This window comes from Borostomias antarcticus (genome assembly GCF_949987555.1).
Source record: "Borostomias antarcticus genome assembly, chromosome: 1".
Classification (NCBI taxonomy): Eukaryota; Metazoa; Chordata; class Actinopteri; order Stomiiformes; family Stomiidae; genus Borostomias; species Borostomias antarcticus.
In genome coordinates this window covers 19,592,512-19,617,525 of record NC_140234.1, presented here as the reverse complement: position 1 = coordinate 19,617,525, position 25,014 = coordinate 19,592,512, and the positions used below count along the sequence as shown (strand labels likewise).

Sequence of the window (25,014 nt, the reverse complement as noted above, 5' to 3'; positions counted from 1 at the left end):
GTGCTTGGTTTGTTAAGATGTGCTTGGTTCGTTAAAGGAGTAGTAAAGGGAAAAATCATGTTTAGCCCTGTTTTAAGGTTACTTATGATCATATACAATGGTTCAGATCAAATCGTTGACAAAACTAGCCCTTTTGAGAAAGTTGATAATTGCTCTACCACCGTTTAGGTCATACAAGGGATGTGGGTGGGCACCTTGAAAAATCATTCAAAAACATGTTAAACTCTCGATTTCAAAGACAAGAAGCTCAGTGAGGTGTTAATTGGTGTCCGTTGGTGTTCTGACAGGAAATTCGCCGCAAAGTATGAATCATGTAGGGTTTTATTGATAATTTTATGAAATCCATTGACTTGTATTGAAGCAACCGTTGTAGATGTGTAGATCAATCCGCAGAGGGGATTCAGGAAGCGGAACTACTTAGCTATTGTTATTGTTTATGTTGCTAGGCTACCTAGTTTGCGGAGGTTTACACACGTATGTGCTGCGACTAAATAGTTCTATGCTAAATATTTAAAAAAGCCTTTCCAGATGAACTAGAATCTTACTTTATTTATTATTATATGTCAGAACGCCAACTAAAGTAACACCTCGGTGAGTTTCTTGTCTTTGAAATTGAGAGTTTAACATGTTTTTTGAATTATTTTTCACGGTGCCCACCCACATCCATTGTATGACCAAAACGGTGGTAGAGCAATTATCAGACTTTCTCAAAAGTGCTAGTTTTGTCAACTTTTTGATCTGAACCATTGTATATGATCTGTAACCTTAAAACAGGGCTAAACATGATTTTTCCTTTACTACTCCTTTAAGGTGTGCTTGGTTTTATAAGGTGTGCTTGGTTTGATAAGGTGTGCTTGGTTTGTTAAGGTGTGCCTGGTTTGGTAAGGTGTGCTTGGTTTGATAAGGTGTGCTTGGTTTGATAAAGTGTGCTTGGTTCGTTAAGGTGTGCTTGGTTTGTTAAGGTGTACCTGGTTTGTTAAGGTGTGCTTGGTTTGATAAGGTGTGTTTGGTTTAATAAGGTGTGCTTGGTTTAATAAGGTGTGCTTGGTTTGTTAGATGCGCTTATAGAGAGCAGAATCTGTGGCCACCCAGGGAGGAGAGACCAGGCAGTGATGAGTGTGTTTGTATCTCCCTGCAGGTATCCAGCAGACCATCGAGCAGGAGGAGAGCCAGAACAGGTCATCCGCTGACCTGAGGATACGCAAGACACAGGTGAACAGAGAGAGAGTGTTTCAGAGGAAGAGAGACATCCCAACAGACATTTTTTGAGAGCCCCTTCCTCTTGTCTCACCTCCCCCACTCTCATCATGTCTCCCCTTAACCCTTTTAACTTCCCATATAAATAATGGATTGTATTTCTCTAAGACCAGCTACTATACCTCATCTGATTGGCTAGCAGTGGCTCGTAGAGTGAGCCTGTGGCGTCCCGTGTGTCTGTGTCCTCCCCCAGCACTCCACCCTGTCCCGTAAGTTTGTGGAAGTGATGTCAGAGTACAACGCCACGCAGTCCGACTACAGGGAGCGATGCAAGGGCCGCATCCAGAGACAGCTGGAGATCAGTGAGTACCTGCAGCACGCAACACACTTTAAACGCCTTCATCACTAGCTGGCAGCAGCTGGCATTATGGAGCAGCTGGCATTATGGATGGTGCCAGCCCAGCTAGGTACACTCTTAGAACAGATGTGTTACAAACAACACAGGTGGTGTTATATTGTCCTTAACCAAACACTCGGATGTGTTGTATTGTCCTTAACCAAACACTCGGATGTGTTATATTGTCCTTAACCAAACACACAATGTGTTATAAAAATAGAGAGTGCTCGTGCACAGCATAAAAGGTGCAGGTATAAAGCCAAAGTTAATCAGAGAAGTAGTAACATACTGCAATCTTAGGCAGGGATCTGATAATAAAATTTAATGGAGTGACGCGTTTCGCATGTTGCTTCGTCAGGCTCATACAAAGCACAGGAAATGGATGGTATATATTGGTAACATCACTCAGATAATCATTAATCAATCATCAATCAATTCAATTACATCCATTTGAGAAAATATAATGAACTTCAATAAACAGAGGATAACAGGTATACTATACGACAGACCATCGCAGTTTACTACACAACATCACACCATCGCAGTTTACAGTACTATAGGACATCACACCATCGCAGTTTACTATAGGACATCACACCATCGCAGTTTACTATAGGACATCACACCATCGCAGTTTACTATACAACATCACACCATCGCAGTTTACTATACGACATCACACCATCGCAGTTTACTATACGACATCACACCATCGCAGTTTACTATACGACATCACACCATCGCAGTTTACTATACGACATCACACCATCACAGTTTACTATACGACATCACACCATCGCAGTTTACTATACGACATCACACCATCGCAGTTTACTATACGACATCACACCATCACAGTTTACTATACGACATCACACCATCACAGTTTCAGCCCCCTACAGTCCAGGCTAAAGGAATGAACTAAGGTCCAGTGTCTCATAAGTCCATGCGGTTCCATGCTATTTAGAGTGAAAATCCAGAATGCTTCTCTTTGTAACACTTTGTAACAACGTGTTATATTGTCCTTAACCAAACACATGGATGTGTTATATTGTCCTTAACCAAACACAGGGATGTGTTATATTGTCCTTAACCAAACACACGGATGTGTTATATTGTCCTTAACCAAACACACGGATGTGTTATATTGTCCTTAACCAAACACACAGATGGGCAGAGCCTGCATCAGCAGCCTAGAGGCTGAAATAAAACCTGACAAATCATATTGAGGAGAGACGGTGTAACGGGGAAAAGAGGCCTTGACTCGTGGCTGGAGAGGCCTGGCATATACACACACACACACACACACACACACACACACACACACACACACACACACACACACACACACACACACACACTCTCACGTACTAACACTTCATGTTAGTCAAACCTCGTCCCTGGCTCTGTCAGCCTGGTGCCACAGTACCTAGCTGGGCTGGCACCATCCACAGTGCCAGCTGCTCCTGGTGGATAATGGTGATGAAGGCATTTAAGCACACTCACACTGTATACACACACACACACACACAGACACACACACACTCTCTCTCTCTCTCTTTCACACACACACAACCTGTGAAAATGCAGAGCGGCAGGTCCCACCTGGCACGCGTGCTGATGGCAGGGAGTTTTTTGGGCAGCGGGCAGGGAGTACAGCCATCTGTCTGTTCCCCAGAGTGGGCGTCGCCGGCGCTGTGTGGGGCCAGCTCTGCCAGGGTGCACGGCCGCCAGCCCCCCTGGAGAGGACTGATATGGCACAGCGTTCCCGGTCACCCCTGGACAGGTTCTGACTCAGATACCAGCCCCGCCGTGGATCTGTCAGACGCTCTGACGTACGCAGACAAGCACACGAGAGCACCGACGCATATATAAGCAGACGGCATACACACAGACCCACGCACGCACATGTCTAGACAAAGATAAACACACACACACACACACAGATACACACACACACGGCATTCAGTTTATCCAGATCTGTTTAGGTGTGAGTTGTCAGCTGGTGGACTCACAGGAGGCCCTACTCGCTACCAGGAGTCAGCAGGGAGGGGATTAGTGTGTGTGTGTGTGTGTGTGTGTGTTAGTATGAGCGGCGGTACCAGTGTTAGTGGAGAAAACCCATTAGATTGTTGTCTCTATAACAGAACCCCAGGCTTTATTCTAACACACCGGTTGGTCTGATCGGTGGTCTCTCTGGATCAATAGGTGTGTTTGGGTGCTCGGTCATGCAGTACAGAGAGTCTGGTCTATCAGACAGCCTATCGACGTGCACCCCTCTCCTACTCCAAGATCAGCCCCTCCAGCTGCTATATGGACCGCAGAGATTAACCGGAGTGTGGGTCTGTTGTCTAACAGACATCACTTGTTTGTGTATCTCTATGTCGGTCAGGCCCAACAGAATGTATGACTCCTCCACACAGTCAGTGGGTGTGTAGAGTAAAAGCAATTTGACATGGCAATCATTAGTCAACCCCCTTCCCACAGATCTTCAATGTAGTAAGATTTCATCAGCCACTCCTTACGGAAGGAATATGCTGCGCTCCTCTCCTCGCTGCCCTCGTCACTTTGCTGTGTGCTCAGCCCTCGTACAAACAAACGGGTGCTGCCGCCAGCCAGCGAGCCCCTTCGCCACGTCCTTCTGTTCCTGAGAAACGAGAGGAAAAGTTGTGCGGCAGAGCTCGGAACAACACAGATTGTTTAACATTATTAAAATTCTGCTCGTTACCCGGAATGTTCTGTTGGTATCCAGATGACATTCCAGCACCAGGGCTCATCACATCATGGATAATGCGGTCTTTGCATATACACGCAAGCCAATAATGTATCTAGGCCAGGCTGATTGACCCCTCTGGCAATCGGTATTTATGTTGTGCGTCAAATTTCTGCGGTCGTCTGTTCCGCAGCTGTTGTTCTCTTCAGGGTTCTGTGAATCTTTCTAGTCAGAATCAAGACGTGAACTGCTGTCAAGCCTCTACCTCTGTCCTTGGGTACATTTATGGGAACTGTTCCACGTTACAGAGAGAAATATAGAGCACATAAAAGGACGAAAGTGATAGTTCCTCCAACAGGCATCTTTGTATCCTTCCCCCCTACCGTCCCTCATGAGGTAGAGGAGTACAACGCCCCCCACCCTTTCCTCCAAAGCCCTGACTAGGTGGACTTAATGGAGCCAAAGTGCCAAGGCCCCTTCTCACTAGGCCTTTGGAATACATTTGCATGCGTGTGCATACTCATCAGGACGTGAACGGCGGCTCCTGCCAGCGTGTTTTCCGATTGCCAAAGTGTTGCGGTTCTAAATCCCACCCCCGTCTTAACGATGGAGCGAGATTGGCCGGTAGCTCAGACATGGGCGCGCATACATTTCCACCGGTAATGAGCAGAGGAGGGCCGGGGAGGTCGGGGCTGGAGCGGTCAAACAGGCAACATAAAAACCCGGACCGCGTGTTATCGTGTCCGTGGACACTCCCTGTACAGAGAGCAGTGACGGAGATAGGCATGGGAATACCTCACACCGACCCAACACTTTCTGCATAAAAACAACAACACACCACTGCGCAGGAGCAACGCAGACTCTCGCGGCTTCGCCGTCTGCTCTTGTCCTCCAGTCTGCGCCCATGTTACAGTGCACTCAGAATAACAGAATTACCATGTCACATACTAATGTCACGTAAACGCTGCATGCGAGACGACGCGGCCTATCGATTTCCCAGGGTCTGGGTCGCCTTGACAACCTGTCAGCGCCAGGCGGGGTTTGGAAGAGGTGAACAAAGACAAGGAGTGATGGTGTTTGTGTGTGTGTGTGCGTGTCTGTATGTGTGTGTGTGTGTGTGTGTGTGTGTGCGTGCGTGTGTGATGTGTTGAGGAATGAGAGGACAGAGCCAAGAAGAGTGGCTTTGGAGTATTCAGTTTTCAACTCCAGCTGAAATAGGCTGTAATTCCCAGACATGCGGAGGAGGGGTGTGAGAGACAGACACGGCCTCTCCAGTCCCCTGGTACATGTCGTTCATACGGTCTCTCTCCAGTCCCCTGGTACATGTCGTTCATACGGTCTCTCTCCAGTCCCCTGGTACATGTCGTTCATACGGTCTCTCTCCAGTCCCCTGGTACATGTCGTTCATACGGTCTCTCTCCAGTCCCCTGGTACATGTCGTTCATACGGTCTCTCTCCAGTCCCCTGGTACATGTCGTTCATACGGTCTCTCTCCAGTCCCCTGGTACATGTCGTTCATACGGTCTCTCTCCAGTCCCCTGGTACATGTCGTTCATACGGTCTCTCTCCAGTCCCCTGGTACATGTCGTTCATACCGTCTCTCTCCAGTCCCCTGGTACATGTCGTTCATACGGTCTCTCTCCAGTCCCCTGGTACATGTCGTTCATACCGTCTCTCTCCAGTCCCCTGGTACATGTCGTTCATACGGTCTCTCTCCAGTCCCCTGGTACATGTCGTTCATACGGTCTCTCTCCAGTCCCCTGGTACATGTCGTTCATACGGTCTCTCTCCAGTCCCCTGGTACATGTCGTTCATACGGTCTCTCTCCAGTCCCCTGGTACATGTCGTTCATACGGTCTTTCTCCAGTCCCCTGGTACATGTCATTCATACGGTCTCTCTCCAGTCCCCTGGTACATGTCATTCATACGGTCTCTCTCCAGTCCCCTGGTACATGTCGTTCATACGGTCTCTCTCCAGTCCCCTGGTACATGTCATTCATACGGTCTCTCTCCAGTCCCCTGGTACATGTCGTTCATACGGTCTCTCTCCAGTCCCCTGGTACATGTCATTCATACGGTCTCTCTCCAGTCCCCTGGTACATGTCGTTCACTGACTGACACTGACTGAGTCTCCTTGATATGAAATAAGATGACACCCCTGTAGAGTAATTCCAATACAGTCACACCAAAATATATCAATTGATATGGAATACAGATATCCCCATGAAAGGTATTGATAAGAAAACGCTGCGCGCACACACATACACACGCACACACACGCACGCCAGGGGCAGGGAAAGATATTGCACAATAGAAGAAGAGACAGGAGGCCAGGTTTCAGACAGCTTCCTGTCTGGGACTCTCACCGGGGAATGCTTGGGGCGCTGTCCTTGGTGCTGATTTGTCTGGTAGGGTAGGGCGGCCACTGACCATGGTGCTGGGAACCCTCTGTCGTCTAGACCCCTCTACATAACATTACATTACAGTCATTTAGCTAATGCTTTTATCCAAAGCAACTTACAATAATTGCATTTAACATAGCAAGTCAGTGTTCTACTACTCACCAGAAGTAGGTAAGCACCATAAGTGCATCTCCTTTCTAAACAAGTGACTAAGAGCATAATCTAGTGCTGAACGCAAAGTGCATGAATAGCTAAAATTTCAATAGATGCTTAAGATCCTGGTAGTACTTCTGGCGAGTTTTGAACCTGCAGTGAAAGTAAGGCAGTGACTCTGCTGTCCTGATGTTAGTGGACAGTTCATTCCACCACCGTTGGACCAGGACCGAAAAGAGCTGTGACCGTGTTGATCGACCTCAGGGGCCCCGGATTGACGGGGCAACCAGTTGCCCCGAGGTACAGAGTGTGTAGTGGTCAGGAGGGGTGTAGGGCTTGACCATGGCCTGTAGGTAGGAGGGGAGCTATTCCTTTCATTGCACTGTAGACTGGTACCAGAGTTTTAAACTGGATGCGAGCTGCTACTTGGAGCCAGTGTAGAGAACGGAGAAGAGAAGTTGTGTGGGAGAACTTGGGGCGGTTGAACATCAGGGAAGCGGCAGCTTTCTGGACAAGCTCTAGAGGTTTAATGGCTGACGTCAGGACCACAGCAAGGACAGAGTTGCAGTAGTCCAGGCGGGAGATGACCAGGGCCTGGATCAGCACCTGCACCATTTCATCAGTGAGGAAAGGGGCGAATCCTCCTGATGTTGTAGAGCAGGATTCTGCAAGAGCGTGTAACAGATGTGATATGTGCGGAGAATGACAGTTGGTCGTCCAGGGTGACACCCAGATTCTTTGCAGTCCGAGTCGGCGTCGACACTGTGTTTTCAATGGTGATGGCCAGGTCCCGATGCGGGCAGCCCTTCCCCTGGAGGAACAGCAGCTCAGTCTTGTGCAGATTGAGCTTGATGTGATGTGTCGGCATCCAGTCTGAGATGTCAGCCAAACACGCAGCTATCCGTGCCTCCACTTGTGTGTCAGAAGGGGGAAATGACAGGACCAGCTGGGTGTCATCGGCAAAGCAGTGATAGGAGAAGCCATGCGAGTGAATGACAGAAGCCAGAGATGTAATGTAGAGGGAAAACAGGAGAGGACCCAGGACAGACCCGTGTAGAACCCCCGTAGTCAGACTACATGGTTCCGACATCGAACCCCTCCATGTCACCTGGTAGGAGCGGCCCGTCAGGAAGGAGCCAGTGACACCTTTCTCCTTGAGGGTGGAGAGGAGGATCTGGTGGTCTACTGTGTCAAATGCTGCTGACAGGTCTAGGAGTATCAGGACAGAAGAGAGAGAGTTGGCTCTCAAGGCGTGGAATAACTCACTGCAAGGCGGGTGGTCTCTGTCGAGTGGCCAGCCTTGAACCCAGACTGGTCGGGGTCCAGGGGGTTGTTCTGGTAGAGATATGAATACAGTTGGTTATTAACCCCGACAGTTGGTTATTAACCCCGGGGTCACCACAATTCACTCACATGCACACACATACACATTCACACACACCCTGGAAAATATCAGTGTAGCCTCATTAGTATTCTGACCATGAAGCCAATCATTGGCCCTGACTCCCAACCATGATCACTCACCATCAAGCCCACAGACTCAGACCTACTCTACACAGCCACACAGCCATACATACACACACACACGCACATTCCCTCGTTTCATCTTGCTTTGTAAATCAGGATCTCTAATAGCCCCTGCCCCAGTAGTGAAGCCTCCCTCTCACTGCCCCCCCCCCCCGTCATCATTCTAGAACCCTAACAGTCATCACTCTATAACCAATCCTAACAATCAACATTCTAGAACCAACCCTAACAGTCAGCATTCTAGAATCAACCCTAACAGTCAGCATTCTAGAACCAACCCTAACAGTCAGCATTCTAGAATCAACCCTAACAGTCAGCATTCTAGAACCAACCCTAACAGTCAGCATTCTAGAACCAACCCTAACAGTCAGCATTCTAGAATCAACCCTAACAGTCAGCATTCTAGAATCAACCCTAACAGTCAGCATTCTAGAACCAATCCTAACAATCAACATTCTAGAACCGGGTGCAGACTAGAGGATTTTCAAATCTTAACCGATTTTATAAACGTGGGAGACCACAGACATAACGATCATCTTAACCGATTTTTAAATATTTTAATCGTAAGAACGCACACTCCACGATTCAGTCAAGACGCAGGACCGCACACTACACAATTTCAGAGTGGCGATTCATACAAGGGAAATGCGATCTCATTGGCTATTATGGGTTTCCGCTCAGCATTCCATCGCTGTCCCAAGGATAAATATCAAACATGTTTGATATTTACGATTCAAAATCGGAGAGACTCCGATCAGTCGGGAACGTTAAGATTAGGTCAGTAAAAACCTCACACTACAGGATAATTTGGGCAGATAATCAGTTCCGACAAGCCTTGATTCGGGAACGCCCTCCCCCCGATTGTCGGGAGGGGTGAATCAGAGCTAAAATCAGGCTTAAAATCCTCTAGTCTGCACCTGGCATTAACAGACAGCATTCTAGAACCAACCCTAACAGTCAGCATTCTAGAACCAATCCTAACAAAGTTTAAAAGAAAACTGCAGGTGTCTCAAAACAAGCTAGTTAGGGTCGTGATGGGGCTAGGCCCTTGTGACCATGTTGGAAGGAGGTACTTCCAAGAGCTCAACTGGCTACCAGTTGAGGCTAGAGTGACTAGAGTGAAGCTAGTGAACTATTAGCCAATCTGCTCCCTCTGAGGTGTAGAACCAAAATGGGCCTATTTATACTTCGTCGTATGACACTTTTGAAAGTGTCGACAGACAGAAATTAGGTCACGTAACACTTTTTTGTGTTGTATAGGGGTGTCTTGCACCTACCAAACTTTCTAATGTCGCAGACGCCGTCACTTTCGTCGCACAGCTGTGATTGGATAGCTAGATAGAAGGCACGTTCGTTGCCATGGATCAATCAGCCATGCTTCTGCAAGTTACTATGGAGGTGATCAGACACTTCCCTGAAGTATAAATGCTAATGCTTAGACATTTGTTGTACGACACTTGTCGACTGAGTATAAATTAAGCATTTAGCATTCTAGAACCAACCCTAATCAATCAATCAATCAAAGCTTTATTTGTATAGCGCATTTCATACCCAGAGGCAACACAATGCGCTTTACAGAGAACAAGGGAGGTGGGCAGACATCCCACCCCTACATATTACAGAGGGAAGCAAAAAAACAGTAATCACCCGGGGGCCAGATAAGTGAGCTGTAAAAATTCTTCCCTGACCCCTCTCAACGAGGCGATCGGACTCAGGGTGGTCTGCTGGTGACAGTGGGGCATCCACTGGACCTGGTTAGAAGATAGGAGGGAGAGAGAGAGGCACTAGGGAGAGGGGAGGCAGAACAGGGTTAGTAGCACACAGAGCCATATATAGAGCAATACATTACGTCAAACCACATTTTCAGAGCAAGAAAGGCTAAGAGCATCATGGGAGAGGTGTGGCAAACACTGATGTGTGTCTGTGTGTGTGTGCGTGCGTGCCTGGGCCCAGATAGAGGCAGGGGTTGGGGTAGGGTGGGGGTAGGAAAAGGATACGGACCTGGGTTAGGGTGAGGGGGAGGGGATCTGAGCCCAGGACTGGTGTATGTCGGTGTGTGACCCTAACAGTCAGCATTCTAGAACCAACCCTAATGGTCAGCATTCTAGAACCAACCTTAACCCTCTCACTGTCCCATCCCTCAGTCAGCATTTTAGGACTTTTCACTCTCAGCTCTGTCTCTGATGTTGACAGCTCTGCCTTCATGCACACACAGTCTCTGAGAGAAATTTGATGTGACCTTTTGGTCCACTTCTCCAGACTTGGCACACGCACTGCAGTCCAGCCTGCCTGTGGTAGTGTGGCTGTTTCTGACTGTGTGTGTCTGTGTGTTTGTAGCTGGGAGAAATACAACTAACGAGGAGCTGGAGAGCATGTTAGAGAGTGACAACCCGGCTATCTTTACCTCGGGGGTGAGTGTTACTGGATTCACTCTCACTGGTACTCACACACACACACTCTCACACACACACACACACACACTCACATACACACACATACACACACACACTCACATACACACACACACACACACGCTCACACACACACACACGCACACATACACACACACACATACACACACACACATACACACACACACACACACTTTCTTATCTATCTTTCTAAAACCTTAGATCATCATGGACTCCAACATCAATGAACAGGCCATGAATGAGATCGAGACGAGACACACTGAGATCATCAAGCTGGAGAACAGCATCCGGGAGCTGCATGACATGTTCGTGGACATGGCCATGCTGGTGGAGAGCCAGGTGAGGACCAGATAGTCACACACACACACACATACAGATACACTCACACCACACACACACACACGTACAGATACACACACGTACAGATACACACACACACACACACACACACACACTCACACACACATACACACATGCACAAATACACATGCACGCACACACACACACACACACACACACACACACACACACACACACACACACACACACACACACACACACACACACACACACACACCACACACCTCCTGGTGGAGGTCACACATTGCCAGTGGCAGTGTCCCCATTAGGGTCAAGTTCCTTACTACTGTGATCTCTCATTAGCAGAGGCTCGTGCTAACAGGTGCAGCCTGTGAGTGCTGCCTGTGTGGCCATTGGACTGTGTGAGCTGAATGCCTGGAGAGGCAGGCCTAGTCGCATCAGGAATGTTGGCTTTCAATTATTAAGGGTATATGGAGAAAGGGCTTGAATGTAAGGGAATGAATGAATACGACAGTACGTATGCTAGAGTGTGTTGTGCACTCTTTTGTACTGTATGTGAGCACAGCATACAATAATGTATACAGTAGAGTGTGTAAGTAGTCACCATATGTGGGATCATGTGAGCACGAAAATGTGTGTGTGTGTGTGTGAAACCATGATTTCAAAGAGGGGGGTTATACAGTAATTAATGAAGCTGACTGAATAATAGATCAGACTAACGCTTCCTTAATTAACCTTGGGCACCACATCGGTCTGGCATCTGCTCTCTATTGTCTATTTCTGTCTTCCTCTGCTGTGCTCTCTTTTTTCCGTCTTTGCCTCCCTCTCTCTCCCTCCTCCACACCTTTTTCTTCCCTCCTCCTCTTCTTTGCTCTGTTCGTTTCCTCGTCACCAGAACAGGCTCTCAGCCCTTCACAGAGAGGCTGGGCCTCCCTCTAAGCAGACAAGGTAATTTACCTGTGATTCACCTGTAGTTCACACACTGCATCCCATACCAGGGGGATTTGATTCATGGGGATTTGATTTTCCTAATCGAGATGAAAAATAATTTCTTTGATTGCTCAGTGTGACTTTCTTCCCTTTCCTAGAGACACTACTGATCTAAAATACGTTAACTAGATTGGTAACGACCTGTAGAAGAGCATGTTTTCACCTATCCAATGATGTTAGATCAGAGATTGCCCCGAGGATAAGAGGAAGGAAAGCAGCATTCCTGGAGAATTACATGTAAAACTAGGGGCAAAGTGTCGGTGTAACTGAAGCGAATGTACGTTGTAAACCACCTGGCAATAAAGGGACTCTGATTGGGAACTGTGTGGCACCTCGTCCTGTAGGGGGAGCTGGTGAACAACATAGAGCAGAGCGTGCTGAGGGCCCAGGACTACGTGGACCAGGCCAGGGAGAACACCAAGGCCGCCACCAGGCGGAGGAAGGGCGGTAAACGGGTGAGACGCTACACACACACAGTCTATGAACAGCAGCTCACGCCTCTCTTCCTCCTTCTCTTTCTACGCCCCCCCCCCCCCCGTCCTCGCCTCCGTCCCTCTGTACCCCCCCCCCCCCCTCTCTCAGGGAGAGATGATAGACCGTATAGAGTACAATGTGGAGCACTCTGTGGACTATGTGGAGAGGGCAGTGTCAGACACTAAGAAGGCTGTTAAATACCAGAGTAAAGCCCGGAGGGTGAGTCACACACACGTACACACACACACACACACACACACAGTTTGACCTAGTGGTGTTGATGGACGCCCGTGAAGCATGGCATGGCATGCGTGTAGTGGTCCCTACTGTATCTTGTTTGCTCTACTCATTATGCTGTGTGGGCCATTTTTAATTCTCTATTTATCAAATCGTTGCTTCTGTGTTTTTCTTTGCCACTGTCCCTGGTAACATGTAATGTAGTTGGTGCATTACTTTGTGCATTGTTGCTACCCATGTCGGTACATACTCATCTGATAAAGAGAAGCCTGCATTCAGAGGAAGGAAGGAAGGAAGTTTTCAATAGTTGATAACAGTTTTGTGAAGAAGACAGAAATGTTTAGTTGAGCCTGTAAGGACTTGATGGAGCCAGTATGCCACCTTCTGGTTGAGAACTGCATTGTCACTGACTCGTATTTGACTCCCCATTGACCTGTAACAAATTAATTTTCCCCAGACGTTTGTAACAATCTTGTCAGGAACACCCCCCCCCCCCCCTTCCCTACCCTTAACATGTTCTCCAGATCTCCTCAACCTCTCCCTCCCTCTCTCTATCTCTCTCACACACACACACACACACTCTCTCTCTCTCTTTCTCACACACACACTCTTTATCATTTTCACTCACTCACTCAATCCCCCGTTCCCTATCTCCCTCTTCATGTCCCCTATACAGAAGATGATCCTGATAGGGGTTTGCATCGCTGTCTCTCTCACCATCCTAGTTATTTCTCTGGCGGTGGGGCTGAGTTAGGACCACCAGAGACCCCCGCAGGCTCACTCCTCCACAGACCCCCACAGGCTCACTCCTCCACAGACCCCCGCAGGCTCACTCCTCCACAGACCCCCGCAGGCTCACTCCTCCACAGACCCCCGCAGGCTCACTCCTCCACAGACCCCCGCAGGCTCACTCCTCCACAGCCCTAAAAGATGGGTACCCAGCTGAGTCTGGAGAGACCCTGGTAAGAGGCTTTGCTCTGTCTCCATGCCTTCAGCACACACACACACACCTCCCCTGTTGCCCCCCCCGCCACCCAGCTTTTAAACACACATTCACAACAGCACCACTTAACTGTACACTATCTAACCTGACAGGCTAGCTGGCTACTCCATTAGTGACAGTGGACCAGCAGGGTTTGTCACTGAGAGATGGACTAGCTGCTTCCCATCTAAACCAATCCAGGAATGACGTGGATAAATTCTGGACCTCAGTGACCTAGAGATGTCCCGGTTTGGTCTGTGAGAGTCGAGTCTGTGACGACATCGTCCCGGAGACCAGCGCACTTTTGAGTGATTTTAATGCAAGCTTGCAGGTTGTCTAATCCCCAGAGAACCGGAGGATCAAAACTCAAAGACATACAGCATTTGGGGCATAAAAATCACAAAAATACATGGGGCAGTTTCCCTTTTATATTGGCTGCATTTTCTTCCTCCGTACTACCGCCTGTCAGTTTGTCACATAATTCTGAGCGTACCGACAACTTTACCTGTTCTGCTCATTCAAGCTTGTCTGTGTTCCGCTTGTCTGTGGTTTTCCTGTTTATCTCAAACGTGTTGCTTTCTGCCTGCTACATCTTGCCTAACCCTGTTCTATTTCCTGGTGTCTGTTTTGTACTTTCTCTGACTGTTTACTACTTGCACTTGCACCCACACCCCTCACAGTCTTATACGCAAGATCTTTCAATTCTTTGAACTGTTTCTTAGGCACACAGGCCTCTATGGATTCTATGTAAAAACGTAATTGCTCCAGATCCAGTTGTAACCCTGTCCTCTTCAAGCCCCCCCAGCTCTGAGGGCCTGAGTACGGAACCTTTGGTCACTACTGTAGTTAAACGACTTCCAAGTAAACTGCACTGTAACTGTGGTATTATTGTTTTGAATATGAACATTCCATGGTCAATAGCGGGGTTTATTTATGTCTGTGGCATGCTGTTATGAAGTGCTGCATGCATATTTATCTGTAAAGACAGTGGCATGATCATGTGCTGTGTGCTTTTGTCTTTTTGAAACATGTATTGCCTTTGTTATTACATTCTGTTCTTTAAAGTAATATCTGAAACCAAAATGTAAACATAGAGAATATGCTGATGTACTGTACCACTCTAACACTCATATCACTTTTAATCTGGCCCTCTCGCTACCCCAGTTGTTATGGGTAACGTGATGTGAACATTCTGATTGTGACGGTGATGTTTTTCCTCTGCTCCTCACACGCTGCCTGGGACGTTTGTTATTCTCTCGTTGGACATGCAGAAGAAAATCCTGGTCATTATTTGCTGTGTGATCCTAGGAATCGTTATAGCTTCCACAGTTGGTGGCACACTGGCGTGAAACACACTATAACATTCACATCCGCAGGCTCTCCCTCTCTCTCCCTCACCTACACACGCACACGCACACACACACACACACACACACACTCACACTGTGCACTCAAAAGAATACACACACAAGGCATATAAATGGGCCAAAATTCAACCGGCTGTGACAGCACAATGTGCATTGCATAGCTGGTACAGTATGATAACCTATAGTCACATAGTGTAACATTACAGGACCAGAGGTGTTGTTTGGCATGACAGTTCCTATTTTGTAAACGTGAGGTGCTGCAAAGTGTTTATCTGAGTGTTGAGTGTCGTCAAAGATATGAAAGTGTATCCAAAAATGTATTTTTGAATGAATAAGATGATCGCGAATAAGATGATCACGAATAAGATAAATAAGATCAGATATGCTAACCTGTACCAAGACATTCCGACTTCCAAATGTTTGTTGTAATATTATTATCAATGATGTACAGTAGCCAACCACCACACTGCCATCTTCTGGGATCAGACCTCTGCAGAAACACAAGTGTATATACAGTACAGTATATTTGATTCTGTTTTCCAGTTGAACTGAGACCCCACTCCCTGCTCTTTCATTTGTACATTACACTACAGTATCTACAGACTAGTGACAAGGTTACCTGTCAACTGACTGTAAAATGTGTTTCTGATGTCCTGCCCAGCAGAGAGAAACCAGCTGCAGCATAGTCAACCCAGCTATCCTAAGAAAATATACAGTAGAAGACAAAAACATAGGTGTTAGTTTGACTGTGGCCGGTGATGTCGCCTCCCTGCTCAGAGGAAGTCAGTATTCCTCCGATTATGACACCATGTCCTGTTGCTGTGTTTTTGAGGGAGCCATGTCTCAGCATCCCATTCTGCCTTATTACCTCCTGTACAGCATTGCTGAGTTCCATGTGTGTGTACAGTATATGTGTGTGTGTGTGTGTGTATTGTTGTTGTTGTAGTAGAATTCCTCATTCAATATGGGTTAAGAAACAAAACAGTTCAACAGAGTTACCAAAATGTACTAATCCGAGGATAGTTACAAACACTCAAGTGTGGCTTCTTATCAAGCAACCTGTAGCAAGGCTGGTTAGTTGAGAGGGCGCCCATTAAAGAGGAAGAGTGCAACTTCCCCTTTCCTGCCCACACATCTGGACTTTCAGGCGTATGTCAGGCACCCCCAGGACATAGACAGCTGGAGCCTGCCCTTTTCACCCCACTCTGATTGTAAAGATTATCAGATTACCAGAGCACTTAGGCTGCCTGTCCGAACACATTCCAAACAACCCCAACCCTTTGTCTCCTCACTGTGACATCTTGAACATTAAACATTACAATCTGGCTGAGTCCAGAACTAATTTACACCCTTGCAGTATGTGTGTGTGTGGAGTCTGTGAGAAAGAATGAGTGTCTGTAACCATCACCTGTCTTTGTTCAGTAAAAGTATAAAGGCTGACTGAAATGCTGTATCTTTCCAAGATGCCGTTTAGATGGTTGGCCTGATTGTTTTGAACTGTTTTCTGTGTCTCTGTGAAACCACATGGTTACCTTTAATATTAAGTTTATCCTTCTACTGTACTACTCAATTCTGTATGGTCTGTCTGTGAGTGAATTTCATTAATCAGTGATATTGTAAACATCAGCATGAATTCAACTGAACATACTAAAGCCTTTTGAAGGCTATATTATCAGTCAGCAAACATGGTGAGAAAACATTCACAGGCCACAACCATGTTGCCTAGCCTACTGAACGTGTTGCCTTTGTGATGTGATGATACTTTTTTGTTTGTGACTTTTAATTTTTTAGTAAAGTTTTCTGAAAATCACACTCAACTTTGCCTCCCAATTTCATGGTGTTACTCCTAGAGAAAGGCGCTGCAAGTGCAATCGTGCCAGAGTCACATTGTCTGGAAACAAGTTCAGTCGAGATCACTTTAGTCAAAATTGACCCATTTATTTTGCATGCAGCAAATACAGCATATGAATTTTGGTGGTGTGCTCTGTACGGGGACCCCCTGCCTTCCACAGATCAGCCACCATTGTGCACAATACGCCCTCCAAAAGAACACTTTTCACTAATATGAGCAAGTCAGCACAAATGTATTGAAAATAACAATGGTTTTGTGTCATTCAAACAGTATTATTGATGGTCCCTAAGTGAAACCTCTGTGGTTAAGAGCGAGTGCTAGGAGGTGAGCTAACCGTCCTCTACTGCCTACACTGGTTGAAACTAAGAAGAAGATGCCAACTGATCCGACTGTTCTCTACACCGATCTGTTATACAAAGCCGTTCCTACAGCATAAAGATAACCTGGGTCCTCTGGATGGAAGAACACTGTGTGGTTCTGCTATATTGGATATGCCAAGAAGTGTTACTTGCAGTATGTTCAAGAGTTAAAGTAGGCTAAGCTGTACAACAAAGGGGGACATTTCACTTGTAATGGAATGACCTCTCGCTGCTGATTACAGAACCTGTTGAGTCCAACTGCCAAGTTCCCTTCTCTCTCCAATGTAATTGCTCTTTGACTTTGGCTCGTTTTGCTTTAGTGCTAGAAGCGTAGATTAATTCATTGACAAACAACATCACTAACTGCAGGCGAGCCCAACTGCAGAATGTAACTGATGACTCCTATTGGCTGAACAGGTCAAACAGTCACTGCCAATGACTCTTACTGGCTAAACAGGTCAAACAGTCACCTTATTGGCTACCCCCAAGGTCTGTATCCTAATTGGCTAATGGTTTGCTGACATTGTGTAGGAACTTCCTCTCCTCACAACAAGGACCCAGACATCAGCTAGTACCCTCTCCTCTACATCCCCCTCACTCTTCCTATACAATGTAGTCTACATCCTCTCCCTTCCGCTCCATCCCACTCTCCCCTCCCCTGAGAGACACATCTTATGGCAGAGCAACAACAAACACTGACAATCCAGAGAGCCTCTACCTCTCTCCACACCCCACCTCTCCATATTCCTCCACCTCTCTCCACACCCCTCTACCTCTCACCACACCCCACCTCTCCATATGAGTGTGCATCCCCCCTTCCCCCGGTTTCTTCTTTCTTTCTCCCCTCTCCTTACTCCCTTCATCAGTGTGCATGTGAGGAGCAGTGTTGCCAACTCCTCTGTAAGGGAAGTAGCTGCTGGTTCTCACAAAAGTAGCTAGAAGTCGCTAGATGACGTAATCAACTAATTTGCATAGTATGCAATTCTGACTTCATGACACATGTCTTCTTACATGTGTCTAGTTTATATTTGGTATGATAACCCTGCCTATCTAGTACATTAACGCTGGATCAAAATACATTTTCTAAGCACCCCAGTACCCCACTTACAATACAATAGGCACTAGCACTAAATGTTAACAAACCTTAACCCCATCCATAAAACTTACTTTATGGAATACTACTCTGAATGTATTTACTTACAAATAATAATGTTTATTGCACTGGAATTAGGAGTAATGTGAACGACAGTAGCCAAAATACACTAACAGAAGCCCTCTGAGGAATGTAACAAACTGGACCAACTGGTCCAAGCAGCAGTGGGAAGAGTTGATAGGGTTAGTTATGCAGGAGTTACTCATTCCTAACATTTATTCATACCTAAAAAAGGAATGAAGCAGAGTCAATTAAGATCACAACAAGTGATCATCAGATCAAAAAGGGCTTAGGGAGGCTGGTATCTGGTTTATGTCTTCAGAAGTGTTTATTTGAATGTGAACCCACAGATGGATATCTCCAACATAATAAAGAAAAAAGAGGAATGGAGTTAAAATGATTAATCCTTCTTTTTATTGACACAGAAAGACAGACACAGACAGGCACACATCAGTGCTTTGATACTCTCACCTGTCATCTGGACGAACTCTGAGTGTTTACCCTCCCAATGTCTCTTCTGTTCATTCACAGCACAGCTGTTTACACACATACTTTAAACAACAGAACAATTGGTCAATTTAGTTTAGGATAACCCAAAGGCACTCCACCTCTGGGATACAAACGCAGGTGTCTGATTTGGGAGTCAGATTGTTGCATGGGCCAATTTAAAACCCATTAAATTCTGGAGCAGATCTGAATTAAAACAAAACTTTGAGCAAAGCCAGCTCCCCATGTGGGGGCTCTAGAGGACTGGGGGTGCGGGGGGAGAGCCCGGAGTGCATCGAACCGCCCCCCGTCGGCTCCGACCAGAGGAGGGTGAAGCTAGTAAGCTCGCTAGATCGGGATGGTCATACTAGGCTAGGTGCCACAGGGTTGCGCACACATGGCCGCCCATTTTATATGGGACTATATTTGTTTTTAAAGTGCTTTCATTAAGCTACAAGATAGGCAGGGTTGTCATACCAAAATATGAACTAGACGTAGGAAGACAAAAATTCAAATATTGTTTGGCAGTGGCGTGCACGGACATTTTGGGGGGCAAGTGCTCAGTGAAAAATAAGGGCATCTTGCGCGGCGAGATGTTGACGGGGGGTGCTGATAGATAATTTAAGTATTTTGATTGTCGCGCGAGTTGTTGACGGGGTGAGGGTGGGGGCTTTTGCCCTGTTCGATTCGTTCGATCCACCCCTGGCTACGGGCCTGTAGTATGTAGGGGTTGCTCATTTCTCCGCGTGAGAATTGTGAACTCCCTACTAACACAGTACGTAAAACTGACGGGACACATTGGTGTAATTGTGGTAACTTTGCGACGTCACCAGCAGCGGACCTAGCTGACACCTAGCTGACACTTGCCTTTTCAGTCGCAAAATAACCAAAATAGCCGTCCTCAAGTACACTGTAAGGGAACGTAGCCGCCACTGCTGCTTAAATCCGTAACTACGATGTAATTAAATAACGTGACAATGTGGTTAGATCACAGTCCCAATCTGACTTTATTGGAAATGTGTCACAGTGGGTCAGAACATTTGTAAATTACTTAGGTTTTAAAATAAATTTTGAAGTCATACAGTTACAGAATTGTAATAATGAGGAGAAATCCTGCATGTCTGTTTTGTGTGTAATTTCTCATTTACAGTTAATATTAACACTAAAGATTTGCAGTCTAGGCCTAATAAAAATAATGATAAAAAATATGCCTATAAATAAAGTCCTAATTTTGCAACCTAAATGTGAGCAATGAACGCTGAGCAGTGAACGTAGAATGCAAGGCATTGGGCTACTTTGTTAGGTGAAGTTACACACTCTGTGCCAGTAGGTGGCTGTATGCACATCCGCCACTAAACCCAGCGAAGGAGAAGAAGAACGAGAACGGGTTCCGTTCTGAACAGAAGCGATTGAGAAAGACCAACACGCCCGCGACAACACAGATCTTGTAAGTATTTCAATTTCAATGTATACATTAGTATGTATACATACTATGTATTTTGGTATCGTCCCAGATAAAACACCAACGTTATGTGCAAGCTACCCTATTGTAATGATTATCTATATGCAGATGCTTTCCAATGTTAGCTAACTAGCTAGCCAGCTAACGTGATTAGCCTTTTTCTGTACATGGCTAGCTAAGTAGCCTACGTAAAATTACTCTCGCAATTATTGTTAAAACGTTCGCTTTTGTGTAATTGTAGCTTAAATTATAATGTTGGCTTGGCAACGTGAGAATATTTCAGTTGTGTACACTATAACTTTTATGAAGTGTTGTTGTGGGCCATTGTTTCCTAATTACAGGCTCGCGCGAGCTCCTGCACGTTCGTACTGTTTCATCGCTTGGAATAAAATGTGATAATTAGCTTACTCATTGATTTCGCATTAACCCACGACACCGTTAGTATGTGTTTGTTTTTAGGCATTCATTTTTCCGATTTTAACGTTAACAGAATACAAGAAGCCCCAACAACGGAGCTAGGCTAGCTAGCAGGATTGTTATAGCAGCCATCTTGGCTTTTGGCACGTGGTCCTGTGGAGTGTGCATGTCAGCCTACGAGAGGGTCACCCACCCACTTTCTCTCTCTCTCTCCCTCCCTCTCTCCCCTCCCATGCTCTGTTGCCAACCTCCCAGTTCTTGTTTGAACTGAGCAAGAAGCAGGTGAGCGGGGCAGGAAGAGGCGCTAAGACGGGGCCAGGCGTGGCCAGGGGCAGTCCTGGGACAGCACCACAGGCTCTGTGAGTCTTGTTCAGTTGAATGCCCTCATGAGTATTAACAGAAGAGCACCATATCCATATGCACACATACACTCTAACATGTCGCTCTCTCCTCAGCTCAGCCCAATGGTCTCTGATGGTTCTGTCTGGCCAGCCCTGAGGTGGAGAAAAACCTGATCATCAATAAAGGCAGGCACACGTAAGTACAAATGCACATACGTTTCCATAGACGGGATAAACAAATGGGAATATTGATATTGAGTTAAATGTTAGCGGTAGACATGTGAGATTCATAAGACGCATCACTGACGCCAGTGACGCCACAATATCAGGGAAATTGAGCAATTGCTTCCCTGTAGTGCAAACTTGCAAGATTCGCTCAGTTATTAACCCTTCTTGCCTTTTTTGTTGTTGGTTTTCTCTCTCCTCCTTCCTCTCTGTGCAGTTCTCCTGTGTGCTGAGCCGCTATCCCATGTATTGCCACTGATGACAGGGTAGAGCTCAGCCCCATGCAGAAGTGAGTGATGAGGAGAGGGAAGATCATTTTCCCGTTTTTTTCCCCTCCAGTTTTAGGAACCGTCTCAAGAATGTGTTCCCCACTTTTATGCCTTTAAATCAGGGTTGGAGTATTCCAGGTGTTTGGCCATGGCCATGAACACCAGTAGAGGAGGGAACCAAGTGTCTCATTCTCTCTCCACAGTTGTGTGGTTGTAACCCCCCACTAGCTACATATTCATTCAATCTTTATTTAACCTCGTGAATCAATTGAGAGTAAGCTCTCATTTACAATGACGTATAATCACTCTATATTTGAACTTGTACTACAGGTGAGATAATCCTTTTTAATGGTCTCTCTCATTCGCTCTCCTAGCTGTGATGTTAGAGTTGTGCAAGACTTGGGTGTTCTCCTGCTCTGAGTGCCCATTCTCCTATACCTCCCAGATCTACCTCCACAAGCACATCAAGAGGAGCCATGACAACCTCTGTCTCTGCTGAGGAACACACAGAGCATTATGAAGTAGCCAGTGCCTTGGCGAAGGTGTTTGAGCAGCAGTCATCAATGGATTAACTCCCAAGACACAAGGGAGAGACAGCGCAACACACGCTACTACTAATATAGAGGGCACCTGTCAATGTGATTGATTTATGACCCCTAATTAGATATGCAAATGAGATTAAACGTATTTTATGACATGCACCTGGTCCGGGGTGTGTGTGCTGTTCTTCTGTGTGTCTGAGGTGTGTGCGTGTTTGGGTATTCTGTGTGTCTGAGGTGTGTGCGTGTTTGGGTAATCTGTGTGTCTGAGGTGTGTGCGTGTTTGGGTATTCTGTGTGACGGTGTGTGTGTGTGTTTGAGAGTTTGTGAGGATGGTGTTCTCTAATGAGCTTGATGTTCTTATTTAGATAACAGATTGTGTGTGCGTGGCTGTCGGTTTGTGAGGCGCGACTTGTGCCCCCCTGTCTGTCCCCCACCCAGACAAGCCCTGTGTGTGTGTGTGTGCTGTTCTTCTGTGTGTCTGAGGTGTGTGCGTGTTTGGGTATTCTGTGTGTCTGAGGTGTGTGCGTGTTTGGGTATTCTGTGTGACGGTGTGTGTGTGTGTTTGAGAGTTTGTGAGGATGGTGTTCTCTAATGAGCTTGATGTCCTTATTTAGATAACAGATTGTGTGTGCGTGGCTGTCGGTTTGTGAGGCGCGACTTGTGCCCCCCCTGTCTGTCCCCCGGTGCTGACCCCCCCACCCAGACAAGCCCTGTGTGTGTGCTGCTCTTCTGTGTGTCTGAGGTGTGTGCGTGTTTGGGTATTCTGTGTGTCTGAGGTGTGTGCGTGTTTGGGTATTCTGTGTGTGACGGTGTGTGTGTGTGTTTGAGAGTTTGTGAGGATGGTGTTCTCTAATGAGCTTGATGTCCTTATTTAGATAACAGATTGTGTGTGCGTGGCTGTCGGTTTGTGAGGCGCGACTTGTGCCCCCCCCCTGTCTGTCCCCCGGTGCTGACCCACCCACCCAGACAAGCCCTGTGTGTGTGTGTGTGTGTGCTGCTCTTCTGTGTGTCTGAGGTGTGTGCGTGGATGGGGTGAGATGATTAGGGTTGGGGCTAAGGTCAGACTGCATTAGAATATTGGCCTGCACCGGCGGTGGTGGTAGTACGGTCACTAGAGATAGGATTTTTTCTCAGTGTTTATGGTTTTAAATACACAATTATAAAACGGTAAGGATGGAGGGGCTGGTTTTAGTGTGTTTTTTTCACTGTGTCTTCTGTGTATGTATGTGACTGGGGGGTCTTCTGTGTGTGTGTGTGTGTGTGTGTGTGTGTGTGTGTGTGTGTGTGTGTGTGTGTGTGTGTGTGTGGGGTGAGATGATTAGGGAGGGGGGGTATGGCCAGACGATATTAGATTATTTTCAGCTGTAGGAGCCGGTACAGGCCTACTAAAACAATAGGGGATCGGGGTCTTTTTCATCTCTAGAGTAGATCAGAAGATTCTCTGGGTTTATCCCACCACCTGGGTGTGATAAGGTTCACTTACAAAGGTGAGAATGGAATGGGGTGGATCTATAAATATGAAGGGTCCCCGGTTCATTGTGTGTATGGCATCATTCATTCAGCAGAGCCCGCCACGTGGTCTTCAATACTTTTGAGTTCTCTCTCAGTACATCTCTTGCTATTTTCATCAAAAAACGATGGACAGCTTTTTGGACGATCATCACAATATGAATGTTATTGATGGATGTAAGTAAACATTTTGGTGGTTATATTATAGCCTATAATTTTTTGTAATATTTAAGAATGACCTAACATGGTTTTTCGTTTTGTTTTCTGATGTTTTAACAGTGTGTGATGATATAGGAAAAGCGGGGGTTGAGACTTCTTCCGAAAATACCCGACCTAAGCCATGTCTGAAACGCAGAGGGGGCGGGGTCAATAAACCACTACGGTTGAAACGTCGTCGTGGGTTGGTTTCTAAAACACGTTCCGTCGGGAAAGTATGCGTGTCACTCCCAGGACCACCAGCGGATCACGAAGCAGTATGTGTTAACGATACGCCTATTGGTAAGTAATATGCATAAACAAATAATATAAATAAGATGTATTTTTTCTTGCTAGATTTTAAAAAACAGTCATTTTACAACAGACCATTATATAACTCGCTCCCTCTCTCTCTCTCTCTCTCTCTCTTTTCCCTCTCTTGCCCCTCCCGTCCTCTTTCGCGATCTCTTGCCCCTCACCTTTTCTCCCACTCCCGTCCTCTCTCGCGATCTCTTGCCACTCCCGTCCTCTCTCGCGATCTCTCTCTCTCGCGATCTCTTGCCCCCACCTTTTCTCCCACTCCCGTCCTCTCTCGCGATCTCTTGCCACTCCCGTCCTCTCTCGCGATCTCTCTCTCTCTCTTTCCCTCTCTTGCCCCCACCTTTTCTCCCACTCCCGTCCTCTCTCGCGATCTCTTGCCACTCCCGTCCTCTCTCGCGATCTCTCTCTCTCGCGATCTCTTGCCCCCACCTTTTCTCCCACTCCCGTCCTCTCTCGCGATCTCTTGCCACTCCCGTCCTCTCTCGCGATCTCTCTCTCTCTCGCGATCTCTTGCCCCCACCTTTTCTCCCACTCCCGTCCTCTCTCGCGATCTCTTGCCACTCCCGTCCTCTCTCGCGATCTCTCTCTCTCGCGATCTCTTGCCCCCACCTTTTCTCCCACTCCCGTCCTCTCTCGCGATCTCTTGCCCCTCTCTCTCCCTCTCTCTCTCTCTCTCCCTCTCTCTCTCTCT

General features: G+C 46.8%; 1 protein-coding gene across 6 annotated transcripts in view; it reads left to right on the top strand.

Annotated features, from left to right (window-relative positions):
- The window catches only part of stx1a (syntaxin 1A (brain)), a 39,991-nt gene extending 22,989 nt beyond the window's left edge, over positions 1 to 17,002 (top strand). For 2 of the 6 annotated variants that reach the window (XM_084444022.1, XM_084444026.1), the window contains 5 exons: positions 1,139 to 1,212; positions 1,451 to 1,559; positions 10,727 to 10,800; positions 11,023 to 11,160; positions 12,477 to 15,179. In XM_084444022.1, coding sequence (XP_084300148.1) covers positions 1,139 to 1,212; positions 1,451 to 1,559; positions 10,727 to 10,800; positions 11,023 to 11,160; positions 12,477 to 12,791 — 710 coding nt within the window. In that variant the 3' untranslated portion in view covers positions 12,792 to 15,179. Of the gene's footprint in view, positions 1 to 1,138; positions 1,213 to 1,450; positions 1,560 to 10,726; positions 10,801 to 11,022; positions 11,161 to 12,476; positions 15,180 to 15,785 lie in introns of those variants that run through there. The other 4 variants (XR_014630623.1, XM_084444024.1, XM_084444025.1 and 1 more) reach the window with 4 other exon arrangements.
- Positions 17,003 to 25,014: the final 8,012 nt, after the last annotated feature.